Source organism: Polypterus senegalus, chromosome 7, assembly GCF_016835505.1.
Source record: "Polypterus senegalus isolate Bchr_013 chromosome 7, ASM1683550v1, whole genome shotgun sequence".
In the NCBI taxonomy this organism is placed as follows: Eukaryota; Metazoa; Chordata; class Cladistia; order Polypteriformes; family Polypteridae; genus Polypterus; species Polypterus senegalus.
Window position 1 is genome coordinate 176895350 of NC_053160.1, and position 25543 is coordinate 176920892.

The 25543-nt window shown below is 42.2% G+C and overlaps 1 protein-coding gene across 2 annotated transcripts in view; it reads right to left on the reverse strand.

Annotated features, from left to right (window-relative positions):
- cntfr (ciliary neurotrophic factor receptor) overlaps positions 1-25543 on the reverse strand; it is a 734458-nt gene that overhangs the window by 13043 nt on the left and 695872 nt on the right. For both annotated transcript variants that reach the window (XM_039759654.1, XM_039759655.1), the window contains one exon: positions 7165-7357. In XM_039759654.1, the coding sequence (XP_039615588.1) occupies positions 7165-7357 (193 nt within the window). The remainder of the gene's footprint in view (positions 1-7164; positions 7358-25543) is intronic.

The following is a 25543-nucleotide window of genomic DNA, read 5'->3' on the forward strand; positions in this document are numbered from 1 at the left end:
GGCATATTGTGGCCAGGACTGTGTGTGTTTGGGGTTTGTGCACTATTTGGACTGAACTGGGTCTGTGTGACCATTAATATTATTGTACATATATTGTGTAAATAAACGTGTGGTGGTATTTAACAACATGTCCGCCTGTCTGTGTCCGGGTCGGCTCCACAATATATATATATATACAGTATATTTACACACACAGGGTGGTCCAGATCTAATTATGCAGATCCAGATTGTCTGGATGAGTTTGATTTATGCGGGGATGATTCCAGTTTGACACAAAGGCGATTCTTCATGTCGTCAGTTCACACACTTCTCGATGGTCCGGGATTTTTTTGGGTGATTTTCTATGTAATAAACTTAATAAGTTATAGCGTAATGAAAATTAGATCTGGACCACCCTATATAAAATATATAAAAATACAAGATGATATAATGTACTGTAACTCCTCTGATTTCACTGAGCGGTATGCATATTCATAATTGACATGCTGTTAATAATGGAGCAATTAAATAAGTATTGCATAATATAACATAACATTGTCAAATCCGCTTAATCCAATTTAGGGTCATGGGGAACCAGATGAGCATGACTCTTTAATTTAATTGAGCCTTTTCAATTTATTACTGAAGCATCCTAAGTAAATAAAATCCATTAACTTGTGGATATTTAATTTTATTCATTGCCACCTTAGACTTGCGTAATCTTTGCTGTTTCTGCTCTAAGGTATTTCTGGCCTTCCTAATTGTTTCAATTCTCCATCAGGTCAGCTTGTTTTAATTAATTAACATTATAGTGCACATTGACTTTGACATCCTCAGCACTAAACTCTACCTTGTTTGCAAACACTCTCAAAATGTCTTTACAAGAAAACAGAGTCCTTTGGTAATGGGTACTTTTGTGTATTATTCAGTGCTAATTATCCATCATTAGCAATTAAATTCACAAAGATAAACTAATGCTTCTTTCTGTTCAAAAGTGTTCTTGGAGTTTCTATTAATGAGATACCTTCTGTAAAGATCTGGGGTCTAAGCTGTTCACTGGTCTATCTGATAAAATTTGACATCAGCATTTCAATAGCTGTCAACAATATTTATCTTAGTTATAGTTATGTAGTTATATTTTAGATATTTAATATCAGATTGTGCTTGAGGTAACAGTTTAGCAATAATTTACAGCAAATAGACTAAAGCCCTTGTAGGACGGGAACAGTTTTACACCAGAAGGTGGAGTAACATAGCTAAGACCACTGAACACATCACGTGTCCACAAACTCATCAGCTTGACTAACGCAGCTTAAATCGGTTTTAATTTGGTTTGATGAGGGTCACACAGAACATGGACAAGTTCTTTGACGGCCTCCATTTTTTTCTAAAAGCCCTGCAGGAAGTGCTGCTTTCAAAGAAAATGATGGAATTTTATTGACACGCTGAATTACATGAGACTAGTTTAACCTGGTTTAATCTTCATTGAGACATGAACACGCACTCCTTAGCTCCTTTAGCGTTATGAAAAATAATCCACGAGCATTACATTTTTTTTCAACAAGAAAAAATATTACTATGATGTAGCAAAATGTCATGAGGATGTAACCGTGCTGTATTGTCTGTACCTGCCACCCGACTTGGTCCCTCTAGCGGTACCATAAGTACCCAGAGCTTGCTGTAATAAAAATATGGTTTGCCCAATTTTGGGCGCTCATGTTAGCATGTACAACCTGACACAGAACTGCACCCATTTAGATGTGATGTACTATATCCACGACTGCCTTCCCCTTTAACCTATGAGACTTATGTATGTCACGATCGGAAACATACACCCTCTGAATTTTTTTGATGAACACCTCATACACATCTACCATTCGGTGCTGGATGATTGATTTCATCAAAATCATCGTTATTAGTGAAAGACAGTTATTTCATAATGAGTGAACAATGAAAATCAGTCAGAATTTCACTAAAAAAGGTGTCTGTGCAACTGCTGGTTTGTGAAATAGTGCCATACCAGGACTGGTTTATCCACTATGCCCTGCAGTATCAAGGGACTGACAAACACCCAGTTGTCTCCTGTAGTGAGAAGCTGCCAGCAACTGTGAGAAGCAAATGGTTTACTGTGACTTTTTCGATGCTGCTCAGCATAGTGGTTCATTTCAACAACTATTTTCTCCACCAGACTATCACCAACAAATCATAAATAGCCTGGATAGTCAAGATCAACAGACATCTTTAGATTGGGTTTAGCCAGAAGTGGGCAATGAGGAGGAGCAGGATTGTCAGCAGTAGTATGAAGCTGAGATCAAACTTGAATATCGCTGAAACTTGGCCGGCTGAAGGCTACTGATCACATGTCAGTTTCATGGTCTGTTTTAACGTCTGATGACCAGTTACATCCTCATCATGCTTCTACTGATCACATGTCAGTTTCGTGGTTTGTTTTAACGTCTGATGACCAGTTCACATCCTCATCATGCTTACTCTATTTAAGCAACGGTTCTGTTTCAGTTTGTCTTAAAACTGGCCTTACAGCTTTTCATTTGCCATTGTGCTTTTGGCTGAAGGCTCCACCCCACTCATGAATATTGTTGAGTTACTATAGTGTTAATATAAAGTGGCAAAACACTTAGAAATATTAATTTTTTTGCAGCATGATGTTATTTCATCCAATACATGGCAGCAGAATACTGTCCCGAGAGTTATTCAGGCTTAACACTGGAAAGCGGATCATTAAATATCAACCTGAGTTTGACTCGGGTTTAACTGCATTGATATAGAATTCCGAGCCCAAGTCACACCTGGGGTTAACGCTGTGAAAAAGAATATTCTTAAAGTTGATTATTTGCATATTTTCAAAAAGAATCATAAGCATATATGAAAATAAGAATATCCTAATGCACGTTATTATATTAAGGGTTAAACTATAAAAAGCCCTCGCCTGCATATTTAATATTTTCCTCTTTGCAGCTGTAAACCATATCTTGCTGCTAAGCTTAAAAATTTTAGTCAAGGACACTGTGTACTTTGGAAAGGCTGAAACAGGCCATTGATTTAAGAAATGCAGTTACCGAGGCCTTAACCATGAGAGAAAAAACAGACAGGCCATTTCCTTCCACTTGCAGCGGCTGGGCTTCTGCCTCCCTCTCTGCCTGCATGGACAGGTGATGACAAGTCAAGGAAAATGTAGTTTATAAGAAACAGCATTATTGTTCTAGGGGCGCAACTGGACAGTCCTCTAGCTCAGTATCATATGTGTGGGCTCGCCTGATTCCGATTTACTGGTGGGAATCGATTGATAAATGAGTTTCAGCCACCTGCACAGGATAAGGAGCAGTGTTGGAAACATTCAATCAGATGACAAACATAGGGTAAGCTGTTGGACATTAGGTCATGGTAAATACTAGCCAAGTGGGCGTGATGAACAGGACAAAGCACTATTCTCATTAAGCCGAAAGTGTTGGTGGAACTAATCAGAGGGCAGGTCTAAAGCTACAAGATGATTGGGAGTCAGATGAGGATGAGTAATGAGTTCTGTGATAAGAATTGTAACATATGGTTTACCCAATTTTGGATGCTCATTTCATTTGATTTGGATCCGTGTATGCATCACGTAATACAACTTGATTTTGCTGCCTTACTGAGACTACATGTGCCTTCTTCGAGCAGTGTGTTTCTGCCACAACAACACCAAGGAGGTTAAAAAGTTCTGGACATGACCAATTAGTACAGGACTAAAATTATGGAGGCCCTCCTGTAATAATTACTTTACTTCACCACATAATGCAAGTGAGTAATGGTTTTACACCAGGAGGTGTGGTAAGTCAGTGCTTGAAGTGGGCCAGTGTGGTCTGGTACTCCATACTGGCATTTCCACATTCTTAGAGAACCAGTAGTTAGTGCATGTGTCCTTGTGAGTGCCATCTGTTGGACCACATTACAAAACTCGTATTTATAAGAACAATACAGTGCATCCGGAAAGTATTCACAGTGCATCTCTTTTTCCACATTTTGTTATGTTACAGCCTTATTCCAAAATGGATTAAATTCATTTTTTTCCTCAGAATTCTACACACAACACCCCATAATGACAACGAGAAAAAAAATTTACTTGAGATTTTTGCAAATTTATTAAAACTAAAAAAACTGAGAAAGCACATGTACATAAGTATTGCCATGAAGCTCCAAATTGAGCTCAGGTGCCTCCTGGTCATCGTTGAGATGTTTCTGCAGCTTCATTGGAGTCCACCTGTGGTAAATTCAGTTGATGTGACATGAGTTGGAAAGGCACACACCTGGCTATAGAAGGTCCCACAGTTGACAGTTCATGTCCGAGCACAAACCAAGCATGAAGTCAAAGGAATTGTCTGTAAAATAATTGTTACTGGAGGACCTCTGTCCGAATTGTTCAAATGATGGAATTTTACGAACATGTTGATTCTAATGGGACATGTTTAAGGTTTATTTTTTCTGGACCTTTTACAGAAGGTAAAAGGCTCTATAATCTTTAATTTAACGTAAATGAGTAGTCTGTAAGAAATTACTGACATGAGCAATACGGACAGGACTAAAATTAAAGAGGTCAACCGAGAATAATTACTTTTACCGCATTTCCTGGTATGAAAGTAATCCTGAGTAGGCCTTAATTGGGAGTTACCAATTAACCTGTCAGGCTGGTCTTTAGGATATCAGAAGGTATTCCTCAGGAAAACCATACAAACACAGGACAAGTATGCAAAACGAGAATCTGAAACTGTGTGTGAGAGACGATTTAACCTTTTCAAATGACAGATTTCAGGTAAACAGCCAGGACCTGAAAGTTTTGTCATGATGAACAGAATTGCAGTGTATTCTGGGAAAACTGAAAGGCAAAGCAGGGTTCAGAGTATTTTGTCTAATGAGAAAGTTAAGCAGGACCTTGGGATGTTTTGTGTAGCCAGTCTGTTTGCAGCTTCAAACAGCTTTTTAATTCCCATTGGAAAATAACCTTGAGCTTGTGATAATGATTTAGTAACATTCCTGTGTTTTGCAAAACTGGAAAGTGTTAAGGTGCTGTTCGTTAATGGAGGCGAAAACAAGTATGCCAGGTGCTCTTTTTGAGCAAGAAGGTAGCGGGAAGTGCTTTTGTTTGCCTTTTTCAAAAAGATTTTTCCTCTTGGTTCAGTTACCGGCTTTTTACAAAAATGGAGCATGTAGTGCAGTTGCTGCTTTTCCAACATTTATGTGGAGAGCTCAGCTCATTTGCTGCCAGAAGAAAAATGGATACCTGCAAGGAGCCTTTCTCTAATTGAAAATGGGCACTTCAGTGGAGCTTTATATTTTTGTAGTTGCTGAATTTGTGCTAAAATGCAGAGAACATCAGCTTAATAATCAGGATGTTGACTGTTTCACTTTTTTGGGTAGCGTCATGTCACGTGATGGTGATGCTGAGCAAGGTGTGAAGGTTAGGATTGGTAAAGCATCCGTAATATTTCAACACCTTGGACCAATTTGGGTTATCAATATCCTCACTACTCCAGTAAAACTCTGTGTATATTCCACAATTGTTCTGCCTACCTTCCCGTATGCCAGTGAGACCTGAAAAAAGACAACAAGGATAAACAACTCTCTTGAAGGCTTTCCATAGAAAGTGTCTCAGAACAACCCTTCACATATCTTGGAAAGATCACGTTAAAACTGAAGACTTGATGCTAAACAATGTGCTTGTTTCAGACATTGCTGAAAGAGGGTGGGACATGTACAATGAACACCATGAGGGGATATGGACTGATTTCAACCCAGTCATAAATTTAGACATGCAAGGCCAAGAACAATGTAGAATATTCCGTTTGGATTAAGCAACTAAGAACATCGTTAGTGAAGACCATGTAGAAGATATCACTTTGAATTGTATTAGATGGAAGGGTCTTGCTACCCTACGGTCCAAAAAGACCAAAAAGGAATGAAGAAGCAGAAGAAGAAGAAGAGTTACTGTTTTAATGAATGCCTTTTGCAACTAATGATGAAACCTCCTACTCTTAAACCTCAAGAGTGACTAGCACAGATTGGGCGTCCTCTCAATGTGATTGCACACTCGGGGTGCATTTAGCGTAATACTATGAATTAAATGTGAAATACAAATTCCCAACAGAACATAATTAACAAATATTTACAGGCCTATAGCATTCAGATTTGTGATTTGAGATCATCTAAAAAAGAGGTGGCGTTCAGGCAGTTGGAGAGTAAATATGCAACACAATCATGAAATTAAATGCACTCAGTAAGTCTCATGTCTAAAGGAAACCGAGGCACATCACTCTATGCCCTCAGCAGAGCACACGATGGACTCGTCAGACAAAATGTGTCGTTATTTTCACGCTCTCTTCTAGTCATCAGATAAAAGACATTCTGCTGACTGAGCTCTGCTTGGCAAGCAAACTTCAAGTTCATCAGAAATATGATTGGTGCACGAGCGCAGCACATGTTGATTCATGATGGTGAGTTGACCCAAGGAAGTCTGCAACACACCCGCAAGGCATTTATTGTTACTTCTGGTTTTCATGAAAGTTTGCTATGTGAAGCGTGTTTGAGCTAACTGGAGATTAAAACATAGTAACTAATCATCTCCTGATTCAGCTTGACACAAATTAATTAAATGCTTCTATTCCCACATCTAAGAGTGTTTTGTATCATTCATTGTGTGTCGTCATTCATTTGGAAATATGAAGATTGTTTGTATAGGTCATCCTCACTTTTTTCGATGAATCCCAAAACTGACGAGGACCCCCTGTTTACACAATCAAAGCAATCCTGCAGTTTTTCCTCTGCCTCTTTAGTCCAGCACAAAGGAAATGGAGTTGGAGTGTGAAAACACCTTTGGAGTCTCAAATTTGTTTAACATGGACGTATTTTAGATGTAAAGTGCTGTTTCCAGACTTGTGCCCCATGATGTCAGGATTGAACTGGATTAAACGAGAGCGTTTGCAGTGTACACCACTGTTAGATTACTGGAAACACATCAAAATGATCATTTCAGCGACTAAAAATGGTTTCTGTTGGTTTTAAATGTAATTTTTGCATTGTGAACGTTCACATTGGTATATAGATCAACAAGAAAACTGAAAAATGAAGTATAATCATGAAGAAACATATCATTTATAAACAGAGATGACGACGCAGGTGACTGCTGAAAACACGTACCATTTTCGTCTGCTTCCGTGGTGGTGGTTATAATGATCTGCTTTGGCTCCTCAATCCAGGGAGTGGCATGAATCGCCACACTCCAGTCACTCCAGGTCCCAATCTCAGTGTCTTTGGCAGCGACCTGAATGATGTACTCCTTTCCCGCATAGGCATCAGTAATGGTGTATGAAGTGCTGTCTGACAGCTCCATCTGGAAAGGAAAATCAGACAGATGTATTAAATTGCACATGCCACTCTGAATTAACAAGGACTGTTGTGCACATTGATTCAGCAGAAAAAGCAACAACGGGCAAGTTGCCACCATCTGAAGTCGGGATGATTTAAGGACAGAGAAGCAGTCAAAAACAGCTTTTTTTGCGGAAGACATTCCGTTCTCTTCAGCATGGCAGCACACTGGAGTATACCTTACATCAAATGAACGTCTACGTGGTTACAGTTCATGGCAAAAATAGCTTTCTGAATGTGCTGGGCTGGGCGACACGTTTAAAAATATGACATTTACACTTCAGGAGACGTTTGAAATATAATAAGGTAACATCCAGGCAAGGTTTTATTGTGCATCTAAGAATGCATTGCATAAAAATTAAAAGCGTTCCCTACGGTTTTCAGCATACCTGCTAGCTGATACAAATACTTGAATAATTATCATGAAAAAAGAGATCTGTACGTTGATTAAATTGTTGAATTAAAAATTATAATGACATTGGTGACACAGCCGTCCGTGCTGCTGGTTTGTGGCTCCAAAAGGTAGAGCTCAGGTTTTGAATGTTCACCCTGTGTTTCCATGGGTTTTACTCCAGGTACTTCAGTCTTTTCTGCCACATACAACATTAAGCATTAAAGGAATATATCCATCCATCATCCAACCCGCTATATCCTAACTACAGGGTCACGGGGGTCTGCTGGAGCCAATCCCAGCCAACACAAGGAGCAAGGCAGGAAACAAACCCTGGGCAGGGCGCCAGCCCACCGCAAGGCACACACACACACACACCAAGCACACACTAGGGACAATTTAGAATCACCAATGCAGCTTACCTGCATGTCTTTGGACTGTGGAAGGAAACCATTAAAGGAATACTCCACCCAAAAACCATTGTATTTATTTGTTACTTACCCCATACAGTTTGTAGCAATGGCCAAGAAGAGAATTTTAACCTCATGTTTTAATGCAGAGCGTAGAGAATAAAGTTTAAGATGCAATGCAGTGGTTGTAAAACTATGTGCCGCGACCCAAATGGATCGCATGATGTCTGAACTTGGGTGGCACTCAAAAATGAATCACATTAGTACAGAGTGGTTAAGGATTGTGAATGGTTTGCAGGATACCTTGCAATAGGTTGCCACAGGCATGGGGAACTATGTTACCCGCAACAAACCCCCCCCCCTCAAAATGACAATTAGCTGTGATTCTCCTAGAAGGATGAAGGGACAGTGATAGGCAGTGGGCAATCGGCGTCAGCTCTTCAAGGGTGACATCCCAAAAGGATGATAATTGGTGACAATTCTCCAAGAAGGATGATGGGTCGGCAATCGGCGATGATTCTACAAGGGGGACACTTCCCCCCAATGGGACGATCATCAGTGGCGATTCTTCAAAGGGGACAAACAAAACCAAGGAACTGGTGGTGGATTTTAGGGGGCCAAGGCCTTTCATGGACCCCGTGATCATCAGAGGTGACTGTGCAGAGGGTACAGACCTATAAATACCTGGGAGTGCAGCTGGATGATAAATTGGACTGGACTGCCAATACTGATACTCTGTGTAAGAAAGGTCAGAGCCGACTATACTTCATTAGAAGGCTGGCGTCCATCAACATCTGCAATAAGATGTTAGAGATGTTCTACCAGACGGTTGTGGCGAGCGCCCTCTTCTACGCGGTGATGTGCTGTGGAGGCAGCATACAGAAGAAGGACGCCTCACGCCTGGACAAACTGGTGAGGAAGGCAGGCTCTATTGTAGGCACAGAGCTGGACAGTTTGACATCGGTGGCAGAGCGACGGGCGCTGAGCAGGCTGCTGTCAATCATGGAGAATCCACTGCATCCACTGAACAGGATCATCTCCAGACAGAGGAGCAGCTTCAGCGACAGACTGCTGTCACCGTCCTGCTCCACTGACAGACTGAGGAGACCCCACACTGTGACTCTTCAATTCCACCCGGGGGGTAAACGTTAACATTATACAAAGTTATTGTCTGTTATGCCTGCATTGTTATCACTCTTTAATTTAATATTGTTCTTTATCAGTATGCTGCTGCTGGAGTATGTGAATTTCCTCTTGGGATGAATAAAGTATCTATCTATCTATCATATAGTGCCAGATCTATCTATCTATCTATCTATCTATCTATCTATCTATCTAAATAACTGCACCCCATCCTGGGTGGCAAAAGTTGGAGATTCTCGCAGTGGGGAAAGGACGACGATTGATGTCGATTCTCCAAGAGGGACACCTCCCTCACCACGGGATGACAATTAGTGATGATTCTTCATGAAGGACGATGAGGCAGCAATCAGCGGTGACTCTACAAGGGGGATGCCTTCCCCCCACGGAACATCAATCGGTGGCAATTCTCCAAAGGGGACAAATCACCCCACCCTAGATGGCGATCGCGGTGGAGATTCTCGCAGGGGGGAAAGGACGATGACTGGTGTTGATTCTCCAAGAGGGACATCCCCGTCCTAAAGGGACAATGATCAATGACAATCAGTGGTGAGTGTAGAAGAGGGATTGATCCTCTGGATGATATTCAGCAGTAATTGTCGGACACTAAAACACCAAAGAGTCAAGTATAGGTCACAAGTAAAATAAAGTGAAGAACCCTTGATGTTAATATGAGCTATTAGTGACCAGTGCTGCATATGTTGACGAAAGAATCCAGTGTCCCATTGTAAACAAAAGCTGTACAACTTAATTATGTCCATTTTATAAGCCAAAAATGTTATTGAGTATTGATCCACATCTTGAGATTTCACACATATTGTAGAACAGCATATCCAAGTATTTAGGGAAGGAGAAACACAAAAAGCGAAACATTGATTTGATATTCAGTCATTTTAAAAGAAGACTTCACTTCACTTTGCTGCTCGTCTTCCTCCGAGATGACCTTTCAAGGCCATGGATTCATCTCAGAAAGTCATGGCCAAGCACCGTTACTGACACTGAATGTTGTTTCCCAGACATGAATTGCTGTCTCAGTTCTGTAGACAATGATGACTGAAATAAAGCACACTTGCGATTGCTTATATTCTTTCACTTTATGCAGGCTTGTTGTAGTGATTGTAGCGACACAACCTGTGAGAGAACAAGAAGGTGAGGGTCTGCAGTGAGGAGGACGGAGCCCCGAGTGCTAAAGCAACTTAAAAAGGAGGCGCCATGAACCGCAGACCTGGCAACAAAAAGAAAAAATGGCCAGTGTGGTAGGAAGAGTCGAGAGGACAGCAGGAGACCATGAATGAACCTTTCAAGGACATTTGCTTGTATCCGTGTGCCAGTCCTTCCTCTACAGTATCATGATACGTGTTTCCCTTATGACACCTTTGGTGAGAGAGAATGCTTAGAACGCAATCAAGTGACAAGAACTGAGCAGACATTGCAGGTATCCATCCATCCCTCTTCCTAACTGCCTTATCCAGGGCAGGGTTATGGGGTGCCAGGGGCTTATCCCACCAAGCACTGGATTGAACGCGGGCAGGAACAATCCCTGGACAGGGTAGGGTGCCAGTCCATCAAAGGCTGATTGATTGATTTTTGATATACTTTGTTAATCCCAAAGGAGAAATTGTCAACCATTGTACAGCAAACCTGGAGCAATTTTCAGGTTAAGTGCCTAGCTTAAAGGCCCAACGGAGTAGGATCCCTTGAGCCACTTTCACAGCCCTAATTCGCTTATGTTTAAAGTTTAGTAAGTTTAGTACAGATGATTTAACAAAGTCAGAGTGGCAATGCAGAGCTGTCAAGTATCTTTGTTAATACAATTTTTGAAATGAGAGAGAAGGGAAGGACCAAAGGGTCCATAATTGTTCTACAAAACATATGGATAACGTTCTCTGAAAATGAAAAATCTACAATGTGATTAAGAAAAACTCTAACAAGCCATAGAATTAAATACCAGGTTTCATTATCTGCTAGACCTGGCGTCTAATTATGAAACTATTGGAATGGAAACCTGAAACCATTGCAGACCTGCAGGACCGGAGCTGAGTATCCCAATATATTGTGACAGATTGGGGGCGGTGTCGTCCCCTTGAACCCTCAGACACCAGGTAAAAGTCCAATACTTGACTTTATTATTATAATAATGTGTAGAAAGCACCCTCCACTCCACTATATTCATAAACCACAATAACAATAATCAATAAACAATCCTCCACTCCCAGACGCGTTGCCACCTTTCCACCCAGCTCAACTCATCTCTGGGATCTCTAACAGTCCTTTATATAGTCTGTGACCCGGAAGTGTTTTCTCTCTCTGTCCATGTGACTGGTAACACTTCCGGGTCAGATCAAAAGTCTTCTTTTCATCCCAGAAGTACATCATTCCTCCTGTCGCTGTGACTAAGATGTACTTCCGGGTTTTAGGGCACTTAAGAGTCTCTGGGCCTCCCTGCAGCATCCTCTGTTGGCCCCCACGGTATCCAGCAGGGCTGTAAAGGAAAATTCCACTGTCCATGATTCCCTGCTGGCATTCGGGGCACCTCCATACTGCAGGGAGGCCTCCACCTGGCGGCCTGGGGGTATTGGCCTGGATGACTGGCCAGCCATATTCCACAATATCCATCCATCCATTATCCAACTCGTTATATCCTAACTTACAGGGTCACGGGGGTCTGCTGGAGCCAATCCCAGCCAACACAGGGTGCAAGGCAGGGAACAAACCCCGGGCAGGGTGCCAACCCACCACAGGGTGCACACGCACACACACACACACACACATACCAAGCACACATCCATCCATCTATCCATTTTCCAACCTATTGAATCCAAACACAGGGTCATGGGGGTCTGCTGGAGCCATTCCAAGCCAACACAGGGCGCAAGGCAGGGTGCCAACCCACCGCAGGACACACACACCCACACACCAAGCACACACTAGGATCGCCAATGCACCTAACCTGCATGTCTTTGGACTGTGGGAGGAAACCCACGCAGACACGGCGAGAACATGCAAACTCCACGCAGGGAGCACCCGGGAAGCAAACCCAGGTCTCCTAACTGTGAGGCACCAGCACTACCCACTGTGCCACCGTGCCGCCCAACCCAATATATACACGTTGTAATTAACGTCTCTTATTGTATCATGTGGATCAATACTGTTGAATTGTTGCTTTGTTAACCTGACATCCGTCACCCTCGTGCCTCCATTTTTACATGTACTTATTTGGCAGATGCCTTTATCCAAGGTGACTTACAACATTTATGATACAATTGGTGGCATTTCTTTTTGGTTTTCCAACTGGAGCACAGGCAGGTCAAGTGACTTGCGGTCACAAAGTGTCAAGAAGTGGGATTTGAACCCACAGCCTCAGGGCTTGAGGTCCACTACACCACACTTTTTTAAATAGGGCCCTTGTCTTGCTCCATGTCCTGTCTTTCTTTGGTGACCTTGTACTTTGCTGTAGTATAAAAGTGTTTTTGTGCAGAGCTGCAATAGATAAAACATGTCAATTTTTAAAACTCTAGGTTATTAGTAAAATAAGTTTTTGAGCTTGTTGTAAAATATATATAGGGTTTACCCTTTTAAAAGCCTTCAAACATTAATTATGAAAGGAAAAATGTTTAAAAATGCTTTTTTACCCCCAGGCTTAAAATATATTTTTTGGAAAAAAAGCGCCCCCTGGCATGTGGAGTGGATTGGGGGGTGGAGGGCGCTGGCTGTTCTCGTGCCGATTTCTTTAATGGGAACTCCTCCTGAACTGTGCGGCCGTGCAGACAGCCTCCTAATAGCTGGCCGAGTTCTATCTTATGTTTCTTCGAAATGTCGCATCACATAAATCTCTGTAAATGACCTGCGAAACCTAAGCAGACGCCGTCTAGCTTCTCAGTCGCAGACAGCAGCTGCTTTACGATCTGACTTGTCACCAGAAACATCAAACGCGCTACCTTGTCAGACAACCCGGCCACGAGAGCGGGATCGGCAGGAGAAGAGAGCAGCCTGGCATGGCGGCCTGATAGGGTGACTTCAGTTATTCTTTTTTTTTTTTATAGCACCTTTCCATTTAAACCCTCATCTTCATGTTCTTTATTTATACAGAGACGCAGTGCGTATTCATACCGTAACAGCTCATCTGCTCCATTGTGACAAAAGAGAGGCAGAAAATTGAAGCACAATTATTTAACTAATGAGAAACATGAAGTGAATTTATTTTAAATTTGCCAAAAAGGAATCGATAGCGAAACGTTTCCCATATTCTTTGGCAACATCTTGTACATCTAATTTATTTTCTTCTCTTGGCTCCTTTATTCTTCCATGAAGGAACTGCTAAATAAGCAGGACATTAAAGTGTGAACAGTCACTTTGAAAGTAAAGCCTGATATTGAAGTTCATGCAGTTTTTCCGGTGAGATATTTTCAGACAGCCAGACAACGGAGCTGATCAGATTAAACTCGGTAAAAACACTTTCTGCTGTGTCAGCCTTTTCTCGTGTAATCTTATTCATTTTGCATGACTTGAGTAATGGGATGCTGCAATAAGACATGGAAAGGGAATCGCAGGCCTGAGTCGGCACCGCTTTGCGTCCTTCCCTCTGTCTGTCTGTCTGTCTGTCTGTCTGTCTGCCGAGCGAGAGCGGCTAACTGCCGAGACTCCAGGGGTTTAGGCAGCTGCTGCTTTTTGCCCGACATCATCAACACTCCCGTGTTTGAACATTTTAACCTCAAGTTCAGTCCTGCAGGGTTTCATTCCAACCAATTTCATCGTTTAGTTGGACTCCTACCTTTGTGTTTTTTTTTGTATCAGATGAGAAATGACAAACTGGGTTACAATGAAGCAGGAAATTTAGATGCAAACCAATAACATTTAGATCTGTTTGATGTTGTGTTCTTTTTAAATTTTCTTACAAATTGGTAACATTAAAACAGCTGGCCCTGGTGACTGCCGGACTTGTCATTAATTGCCAGTATTTGCACAAAATTAACAGAGCAAATCCTGCAGAGAAAGTGAATTACAAAAGAAAGAGACAGAGTTCAGCATCAAAGGATATGGCGAAAAATAAAAGTACTTCTAAGTGTTGTGGTGAGAAGTGAATCGAAATGATGACGCCTTTAATTGGCTAACTGACCAGATTACAAGCTTTGTGAGCTTTCGAGGAAGCTCAGGGTCCTTCTTCAGGCATGTTGTAGTTTTGTATAAATGTAAAATCTAACTCTAATGCACTTTTCAAAAGATCAATAAGAGGAGATCAATAAAACAAGGTAAAAATGACTTGCTCGATGTGAAACTGCTTGGGACAAAAACCTGCAGCCATTGGGGGAGCCCAGGACTGAACTGGAGAGCCCCCAGTTGTAAAGGAGGATGACTCAGTAACTCTGGAAAAAGCCACCAGCAGTAAAAAAAAAACAGAAAAAAAGCTTTGGATTAATTCATTGGGATTTAATAAATACACAGGCACACATGTCACATCCCAATGATGTGCAATCAATTCAGTTTTCCACTGGTGGACACCAGTCAAGCTCTCAACACATCCCAAGAGGAATTATAACATCCACCTGAGCACCATTTGGGAGTATCACAGCAAAGAGTCTGATTACTTACAGCAAATAACTGAGAGACTTTAATGTTAATGTTTGCAGTGCACAATATATGGGAAGGTGTTTTGTAACGCATGTAGCAATAAAATGTATTGCATTTGTCATTCCTGCAGTTGGTGTTTCACAAAAATGTATAGTCTATAACTGCATTACATTTGCCATTCCAATAGACATAATAAAATGCATTGCATTTGTCACTCCAACATATGGCGCATTACAGACACTTGCAGTAATAAAATGCATTGGAATTTCCATTCCAACAGATGGCACATCACAAACATTTGAAATAATAAAATTCATTACATTTGTCATTCCAACAGATGGCGCATCACAAACATTTGAAATAATAAAATTCATTACATTTGTCATTCCAACAGATGGCGCATCACAGCTGGTTGTAGTAGCAAAACTCATTGCCTTTGTCAATTCCACAGTCTCTACTGAGTTGGCCTGAATTAGCGACTGGTTTCCTGGTGTGTGTGTCAATTTACCATCATTTTCACTCATCCATTGCCCACCATAAAAAGTTATCAGTCATTAGCATTACATCTATAAACCTTACTCATGTGGCCTGAGAGACGTCAAGAAAGCCACTACCATGCTGCTATTGTCAGCAAATAATATCAGACAATAGAATAAGCCTGTAAGACTGTTGGTTTTTTTCCCTTATTTGGAATTTTTATTTGCATTTTGGATAATTCTTTCCTTTTTCCATACGTTTTGGCTATTTTTAAAATTTTCTTCCTATCCTTAGCAACTAGACTTATGCACAGATACGTGTAGTTTTTGATAACCTGACTTTTTGAAATTTACTCCTTTATGGGCATATTCACATGAACGTTTGCAGTGCACCACCTACTAGAATGTATTCTGCAATGTGTGTAGTAGTAAACTGCAATGAAGTTTTCATTCTGACAGATGGCGCATCACTGGCATTAGCACTGCTTTTATGAATCCAGTAAATGAAGTATAATAGAGATGTAGCAGTGAAATTGACACACAGAAACACATTCACTTGTCATTTTATTATTATATTATATATATATATACACACACACATATACATACATATATATATATATATATATATATATATATATATATATATATATATATATATATATATAGTCACATATGTGTGTCCAAGGGTCACCTTCTGGGCTAATCTGAGGCGAGTATTACCACCCTGGGACACCAGGGGGAGTTACTGCTAACTCTTTTTACACGGACAGCTTAGAGAGGAGACCCTCTAAATGTAGTTGTCCCTTCAGGTCCAGGAGGTTAAAAGATTGTTTGTTTTTAGGCATTGCGCAATCACTCGCCTGTTATTCTCAGTTCTTTCATTTTGCAGGTAAACAGGGTGGTCCAGCTGGCCCCACTATATTTCTTTCAAGTCCTGTCCTTGCCTCGACTGATGACTATATATATATATATATATATATATATATATATATATATATATATATATATATATATATATATATATATATGTATATACACCAAAATTGGTGCATTATTTTGTTTCATGACTTCATGGTGAATGAATGCAATCATACGGATACTTTAATCACGTTTCCTTCATGATCCTGACTGGAGTTTGGCATCATAAAATGACCAACATGATGAATAATGTTTATTAGTAATTCTTACAGAATCACATATTTTAATCCAAAAATCATCATTAAATGTTTGGAATTTCTAAAGTATAGCTGTGTTTTTTTTGTGTTGCACAGTCCGGTTTTATTTGCAGGCCCACGGTGCTGTTTCACCTCCTGCTAGTTGAAGCCTCAGCACTCGGCCTACACATCATTCAATTGTAAAAGGGCACCTACTATATAAATTTGGGTGGCATGGTGGCACAGTAGTATGTTTTCTGCCTTGCAGTAAAGAGACTGGGGTTCATGTCCCAGGTCTTCCCTGTGTGAAGTTTGCATGTTCTCCCCGTGGCCGCATGGGTTTCCTCCCACAATTCCATGCATTGCAGGTTTGGTGGATTGCCGTTACTGAATTGGCCCAAGTGTGTGGTTGGGTTGAGGTGTGTGTGTGTGTGTTTGCCCTGTGATGGACTGGCGCCCTGTCCAGAGTTTGTTCCTGCCTTGTGTACTATGCTAGCTGGGGTAGGCTCCAGGAGACCCCCGTGACTCGGTTCAGGACTAAGTGGGCTAGAAAATGACTGACTGTAACGGGGTGGCTACCGACATTTTGAGTGGAAACACCAACACATACTGGTGACATTTTGCTTCACATTTCAGAATCAAAATTAATCTTCTTTGTGGATTTTAGTGCTGTCTGTGGCAACGTTCTTCAATGAGGATGAATGCGAGGACAAAGACACATGACACTGAGGCGCCGTCATGGAGCTCCTGTTCAGCGATCCCACAGTTTTACGAGAAGTGAGAGAGAATATCCTTGAAGAACTATAGAAAGTCCCTTTTGTTGCTGTTACTGTGAACCTTATTTCAGTTTCTCTTTCTCCCATATAATATGTCAAATTCCTTTAAAATACAAGACAAAGAGGCCTGGCTGCTGAAGCCAATGTTTAATTCATTTAGGCTCTATTTTAAGGTTGAATGCCTGTGCCATGTACACATTACTAGCACACGTTTCCTCTCTCTTGACACTGCCAGATCCATGATGTTAATATCAAATTAACCGCACCGACATACTGTGACATGGGCCCTTCCATCTGCTGCTGCAGGCTGCGGACTTCGCTCTAATGGTTCAAAGGCTGCACTGGTCGTCCTCGTCGTCGTCTATGTTGTCTACTCGCTCTCTTCATGGCTAACCAGATTTTCCTCGAGGTGTTTTGTTTTCTCTCACACAATCCTCCAGAATTTGCAGATTAGTTTAAATGTCCATTCTAAACTGACCTGCATGTACCGTACGTGTGGCGGTGTGTGTATGTGAGTGAGCCATGAGATGGACAGGCGCCCTGACCAGCACCGCCTCCTGCCTTCTATCCAAGTACTGCCAGGACCGGCCTTGACCCTGTCTTAGGTTAGGTGGAGATTCCATATTGGCCTGACGTACAGTATGTGTGTAAAAGTAGACATTATAAAGAACTTGTGCTTCATCCCAAAATGTTTGTCTTGTTATAAAATAAAAGATCACACTCTGAGGCAGCCTCAATTTATATAATGGCCCTTAATAGCCCTTGCCTCATCTGACTTTGACCTTTGAGCGATTTTCTGCTGAGTGTGAAGCGGCAGGGATGAGAATGACTGAGATCATGATTCTCCCTCAGAAAAGAGAACGAATTGCTCCCTCCAGGCAAGGGGGAAACAACTTCACTTAGTGGGAAAGTTCAAGAGCCTTGGGATCTTGTCGGCAAGTATTGGAAAAAGTGGACGTGATATTGAGAAATGGATTCTACTTTACGGGTGCTGTACCATTCCGTGGTGGTGATGAGAGAGCCGAGTCTGAAGACAAAACTCTTGGTTTTCCAGTTGCTCTACTTCCCTGTCCCATTTGTAGTAACCGAAAGAAAGCGATTGTGATCGTAAATGGCAGCAATGAGGTGTTCTCGCAGGGTGGCTGAGCTGACACTCCATGACTCCAGCAATTTGGGAAAGCCTCAGGGTAGAATCACTGCTTATCCGGATTGAGGTGAGCCAATTCGGGTGGTTAGGGCAAATCGTAAGGATGCCCCCCTTTAATGGCTCCCCCTATTGCCACTCCAGGGATATCCATTGTGTGGAGACTCTGAAGGGGATCCAGGGTTGCTGGAGGGGTTACATCTCTCAGCTGGCTTGGAAACTCCTGGGAATCCCCCAGGAAGAGCTGGAATCTGTAGCTGAGAACTGGGAAGTCTGGGTTGACTTGCTTGGCCTGCTGCCACTGCAACCTTCATTCGAAAAAGTGATTTCAGAAAAAGATGATTTTAAAGCATTGCAGCCTTCCTGGATGTCCTTACTGATAACTAATCCTGACTAGGATGACCTCAGATGGACTTTTACTGTTACAAGCCTTGTAACGACCCTGGTCACAACTCAGATGGGACCATCCAAAAGGCTCCCAAGCACCCACCAGTTGATGACTTACAGTATTGCCAGTGTACTGAATGCATAATTATTTAAATAAAGTCCCACTCAGCCTTTTACCATGTCAAAAAATTGGAAGTTAATGGCTTTGTATTGGAATAATTGGGTGTGGATAATGAATGAAGAATAAGAATTCCATCCAACCATCCATTATTCAACCTGCTATATCCTAACTATAGTGTCACGGGGGTCTGCTGGAGCCAATCCCAGCCAACAAAGGGCGCCAGGCAGGAAACAAACCCCGGACAGGGCGCCAGCCCACCACAGGGCACATACACACACACACACCAAGCACACACTAGGGAGTATTTAGGCACCTAACCTGCATGTCATTGGACTGTGGGAGGAAACCCACGCAGACATGGGGAGAACTCCAGACTCCACGTTGGGACGACCCAGGAAGCAAACCCGGGTCTCCTAACTGCGAGGCAGCAGCGCTACCACTGCGCCACCGTGCCACCCAAGAATAAAAATTCCATCCATCCATTTTCCATCCCGCTGAATCTAAACACAGGGTCACGGGGGTCTGCTGGAACCAATCCCAGCCAACACAGGGCACAAGGTAGGAACCAATCCTGGGCAAGGTGCCAACCCACCGCAGGACACACACAAACACACCAAGCACACGCCTGGGCCAATTTAGAATCGCCAATCCACCTAACCTGCATGTCGTTGGACTGTAGAACATGCAAACTCCACACAGGGAGGACCCGGGAAGCGAACCCGGGTCTCCTAACTGCGAGGCAGCAGCGCTACCCACTGTGCCGCTCAAGAATAAGAATTTGAGGATAAAACTGCAACCTGACCAGACACCTATGATGCTTCTCTGGGGTTGTTAATTCCGCACGTACAATTACATTATTATTGGAAACAGAGTCCAAAATCAATGCATAATCTGCTGAAATTGTCCGTATACAGCAGCCCTTTATATCATAAAAGCATATCTGACTCCCACTGTGAGACCCTCTGTAAGTTTCCTGACTGGACTCCACACTTTTCCGATGGTCAGTGTTTTGAGCTTTGAGTTCATTTTGTTCTTTTGTAGGATTGCTGGGGATTCGCTCCATAAAGGCGTCTGACTTACAGTATGTGACTAATGTGCTGCAGTCGAATCCACTAAAGCCGCGAGCTCTAAACTCGTCTTTAGCTCTCCGCAGAGCTTGTCACCCACGCCTGGGTTTACATTTGACAGAATGTTCATCACAAAATCGACTGGAAAGTTAAATGGCAAACGCAAGTCAAGCATAAGCTGGTCACCATGTCCAGAGTTTTAATGGCATGTTTCGGTTTTCTCCGTGCTCACTTTAACACAACCGTTCTCTGACCTTCTTCATATAATTCATGATTGTGAGGGGCAGGAGACAGCCCAGGGTGGAGCACCAGTCTAATACCAGACTCACTCCGTCCGACATTCAGTCCCACCTTAGGGCAAATACGGACTTCCCAACCTGCATGTCTTTGAGGATGCGGAGGTGAACGCAGAGAACTCAGAGGAAGTCCACATGGACACGTCTAAAACGTGCAAAGAGGGTATCTGGAGTAGTGTGTGACCAAAGAATTAAGGCGATAAAGTTTAAAGGTCAGGTTTTTAAGACTGTGGTGAGACCAGCAATGATGTGTGGAGCTGAGACATGGCAAGTAAAGGAAGTACAAGAAAAGAAGATGGATGTGGCAGAAATGAGGTGGATGTGTGGAGTTACAAAATAGGACAGAATAAGAAATGAGACAATCAGAGGTACCGCAAAAGTGGTGGAGATATCTCAGAAAGTGTAGGAAAGTAGGCTGAAGTGTTATGGACAAGTGGTGTTGAGAAATGAAAGTGTTATGGACATGTGGAAAAAAAGTGAGATGGGAATAGAAGTACAGGGGAAGAGAAAGCGAGGGGAGGCCAAAGCAGAGGAGGATGTATAAAGTGAAAGAAGACCTAAAAGAGAAATGGTGGAAGAGGTGTAGGACTGAGCTGTGTGGAGAAGGCTAATTGAGCACATCGACTCCTTAGAAATGGGAGAAGATGAAGAAAGAGAAAAAGATGAAACTCCACATGGGCAAACAGCAGGCCATTGGGTTCATACCGTTGGTGTCAAAAATTGGGGCTTCAAAGGCTCATGTCCCTCATCATTCACTCCCACCTGGACTGCACAAGACTGTTTAAACCCCAAGGGGGACAAAAACCCCTGCCACCCACCCACCGCTTTTTGCAACATCATATGTATGTTAGCAACTTCAAAACTAAGCTTGTCTGTATCAGGAGTCCAGAGAACAGAAACCAGGCTGAGTCCAGGGCTACAGGGGATGAGAGAGCTGAGCCATTACAATATAAGATAAAGAAGATTAAGAGGAGACATGACTGAAGTATTTAAAATTAGGAAGGGGATTAGTCCAGTGGATCGAGACGGTGACTTTAAAATGAGTTCATCAAGAACAAGGGGACACAGTTGGAAATTTGTTAAGGGGAAATTTCACACAAACATTAGGAAGTTATTCTTCACACAGAGAACCACAGGCACATGGAATAAGTGACCAAGGTAGTGTGGTAGACAGTAGGACTTTAGGGACCTTCAGAACTCGACTTGATGTTATTTTAAGTAGAATTAAGTAGATACTGTGGTGGGTTGGTGCCCTGCCCAGGGTTGGTTCCTGCCTTGCACCCTGTGTTGGCTGGGATTGGATCCAGCAGACCCCTGTGACCCTGTGTTTGGATTCAGCGGGTTGGAAAATGGATGGATTAAGTAGGTAGGACTGATGGTCTTTATTGACCTGAATGACCTGTTCTTGTCCAGATTGTTGTAATGTTCTAAAATATGTTTAACATCTTGTTGGACACCGGGCTAAGAGGTTAGGCAAAACTTAAAAAGCATCATGAGGAGGAACAAGATGACAAAAAGGGGGCGAAAAACATGATACCATCAACTCAAAGATACACCTCTGGTTCAGACGCAGGATGCACGAGCTGTGAAGCCGCGCTGCTGATTCTGTAATGTGCTAAAGACCTTAACATTATCTTCTCAACCCCACTTCAAGGATTCCTCCACCCAAAAATTCTATATATATATACACGTTTATTACCCCATGGAGCTTTTAATCTTATGTTTTCAGGAAAAACAGAGGTAACAAAGTTTCTGATAGAACAGGCATCTAAAGTGACCAACGCTGGACAACAGCAAACATTACCAGAAACGTCTATGAATACTGTACCGTAAAATCAAGACATCCAATTGTATGCCGTCAACGTCCTCAACACACGCATTTTTACTAAAGCTTCGCTAATTCGATCAGTTCAGGAAAAGCCCACTGTGAACAAAAATGGAAGTCACTCAGACGTGAACATTCCAGTTGTAGACCTGCCGTCCGTCATTATGTTTGTATTCATATCTACAACTGGAGTTAATCTGCTGCTGTTTATTGCGTAGTTTGCAAAGCTCGACAGATAGCCAAACAAGGTGACAAATGAAGAGTCAAGCGATGACGCAAAACGAACAAACTTTACTTGAATATCCCCAATATTATAAAGCTGTGACAAAATTACTTAAAATCAAATGAGCTTGAAGTAATATTACAACAGAAGCACAATCGTTACAGATTGCGAATCAAATAAAGAGGAATCAACCAGTTGCATCACGTAGAACCACCTAACATAAGTAATAATAATCTCTATATGTAATCTTCATTTGGATCTTGATCTTTGTTTGTCTGCGAATGAATTAGAAGAAGCAGCACTAGATGGCAGTAGAGAGACAGCTAAAACATAGGCATTGCATTAAGAATCTCCTCCAGGCTTATACTACTGAAGACTGTAGTACTCCAGTCACACCTCAAAACACAGACATTCAAACTAAACAAATTGTTGTGCTTTAAATTAACTAAAGAGATCTTCATTTAGATCTTGATCTTTGTTCGTCTGTGAATTCCACGCATGCGTAGACCACCTTCCAGTTTAGTACGTTGTTGTTACTCACGGATGTGCTGGAATAACAAAAGGGGTGGTGGACAGTGTTACGCTGGTTAGCTCCTGAGGCCTGGTTAGAGAATGAGATTGCCGGAGATAAAAGGTACGTGCCTACGTAACATGAATGAAAGAAAGACAGTGGGTAAAATGAAAGACAACAACGTAACAGCACGTTCTGGAAATTATTATTGTTACGTTGTAGCCGGCGAGTGCTGCGCGTCTCACAGTTGTACCGTGGCTTGCTCACATGTCAGTGAAGTGATCCCTATTTATGCTTTAAAGAGCCTGGATACCTATGTGTCCCCCTTTTATAACCATTGCTCCGTGTATATTGCCTGACTCTTTGGATTGCCACAAAGCAACCTGCGAGATTGGAGAAAGGTTGAGAAGACATCGTAAGAGGAAACGACAGCGTCGTGAAAACGAGATGGACTGTGAACGGACAGAAGCAGAAATGCTCCTACACCACCACATCATTACAATTCAGACAGTGATTCCCAGTAGGCCGTTCCTATCAAATCAATATCCAAGGGTTTTCTTTTGTAATTTCGTTTCCCTTATAAAAAATCATAATGCTGTGCGACGAAAGGCCCAGTTCACGACTGGCAGCTGCGTTTAAACAGGAAGCCCTTCACAGACAACTTTAACACGCGCAACATAGTTGGGCGCACATGGCTAGTAATAATAATAATATTAATTCTTTATATTTACATCTGGGCGGCTCTAACCAGCACATGCTCCCAGCCCCTCTCTCTCTTTATATGGCGCGTTTTCTCACTACTCAAAGTGCTTTACATAAAGACCGGGGGGCCACTTCATCAACCACTAATGTGCAGCATCCACCTGGATGATGCGATGGCAGCCATTTTTGCGCCAGTACACTCACCACACATGAGCTGTTAGGTGTTCAAGTGATGAGAGGGAGATAACCAGTTAAAGATGGGGGATGATTAGGGGGGCAGAATGACTAGGCCATGGTGGGCAATTTAACGTGGACATCGGGATATACCCTGCTGTTGATGAAGGATGCGCAGGAATCTTTTATGACCTCAGAGAGCCAAGACCTCGGTTTTACATCTCATCTGAAATATTGACTTGGCTGTGCTACTTCAACACAACAGACATAAATATCCATCCATCCATCCATCCATTATCCAACCCGCTACATCCTAACTACAGGGTCACGGGGGTCTACATGGGGCCAAACCCAGCCAACACAGGGCGCAAGGCAGGGCTCCAGCCCACCGCAGAAGACATAAACATATGCATTATAATAAGGTTCAAACATTAATGATAATAATACACTCAGACTACTTAAAAGTGATGCCTTCTGAAGGTTCAGTACAGACAGACATTAGTAAAAGTCGATGCTTGCGAAGGTTCGGTGTGAGAGGATGGAGTGAGGTTGCCTCATTGAGGATGGGCCGTGGTTGGACCACTGAGGACAGAATTCGAGTGCACCGTTAAGGACGACTCGAGATTGCATCATCCCAGGAGAGGCTGTAAAGCCGTGGCAGGAGTTCCTCGTAATTATTAAGCAGCAGTCTGTGAAATGTCCTGTGTGAATTGACCTTCTGCTTATCCACACAAGTCTGAGGTGTGCTCTTTTCCCTTTTAGTGTTTTCACTCGCCTTTCTTTAACTTTTAATCTTTAGTTTTCCTGGTCTCTCAGTTGATTAACCAATGAATAAGCGGTTTCTGGGCTGGACTTCTGACCAATGAATGCAGCAGGGAGGTGGGGCTTTTATTCAAACGCTCGTTTGTTTCTGAGCATTTGGACACTGAGAGCACACAAATGGATGACGTGACGTGTGGGTTACGTGACATGAGTAACATTTCATGAACTTTTTTCTATTGTTTGCTCACCGTTAACCCCCATTTCTATTAGAGATTTTGTTGTTGCCACTCTACATGAAATTATGAGATTAAAAAAATGTTCTCTGCCATCACTACAAACTCCATGGAGTAAGTAATACAGTATATAAAGAAAATATACTTTCTGAGTGGAGTATTCCTTTAACCCAAATCAGAGTTCCAGGGGGTCCAGAGCTTCTAAAAGTGCCAAAGTGACTCTTCAGAGAGATACCATAGGGCAGCGGCCCCCAAACTCGGTCCTGGGGACCCCCAGGGGCTGCAGGTTTTTGGTGCAACTGACTTCTGTTTTTAATTGGACTCCTAGTCTAATGAAGTGAGCTGTTATTTCTGTGTTTGGGGGTCAATCAAAAAACTAAAAAAGTAAGTGTGTTAATATCATTTTAATAAAAATTAAAAAGTTATATGTGAATAATGTTTTTTTTTTCCTTTTATTTATGTTCATCCTGATTTCCTTTCCTATTGACTAATTAGTGGGTGTGACGCTGCAGCCTTTCATCATTTAATGTTGTTCTGCTTTGCTCATTTTCAGTTGTCACTATTAGGATACAATGAAGGGAGCAGACGGCACAGAACTAAGGGAACAATAATAGAAAAACAGCAATAAAGATTTAGGCATTTAAAACTATAGCAAAAAATGGAAATATTTCTAAATGTCTCATAATGGGGTGGCACAGTGGGGTGGTGGGTATGGTGGCTGCCTCACAGTAAGGTGACCCGAGTTCGCTTCCCGAGTTCTCCCTGCATGGAGTCTGCATGTTCTCCCC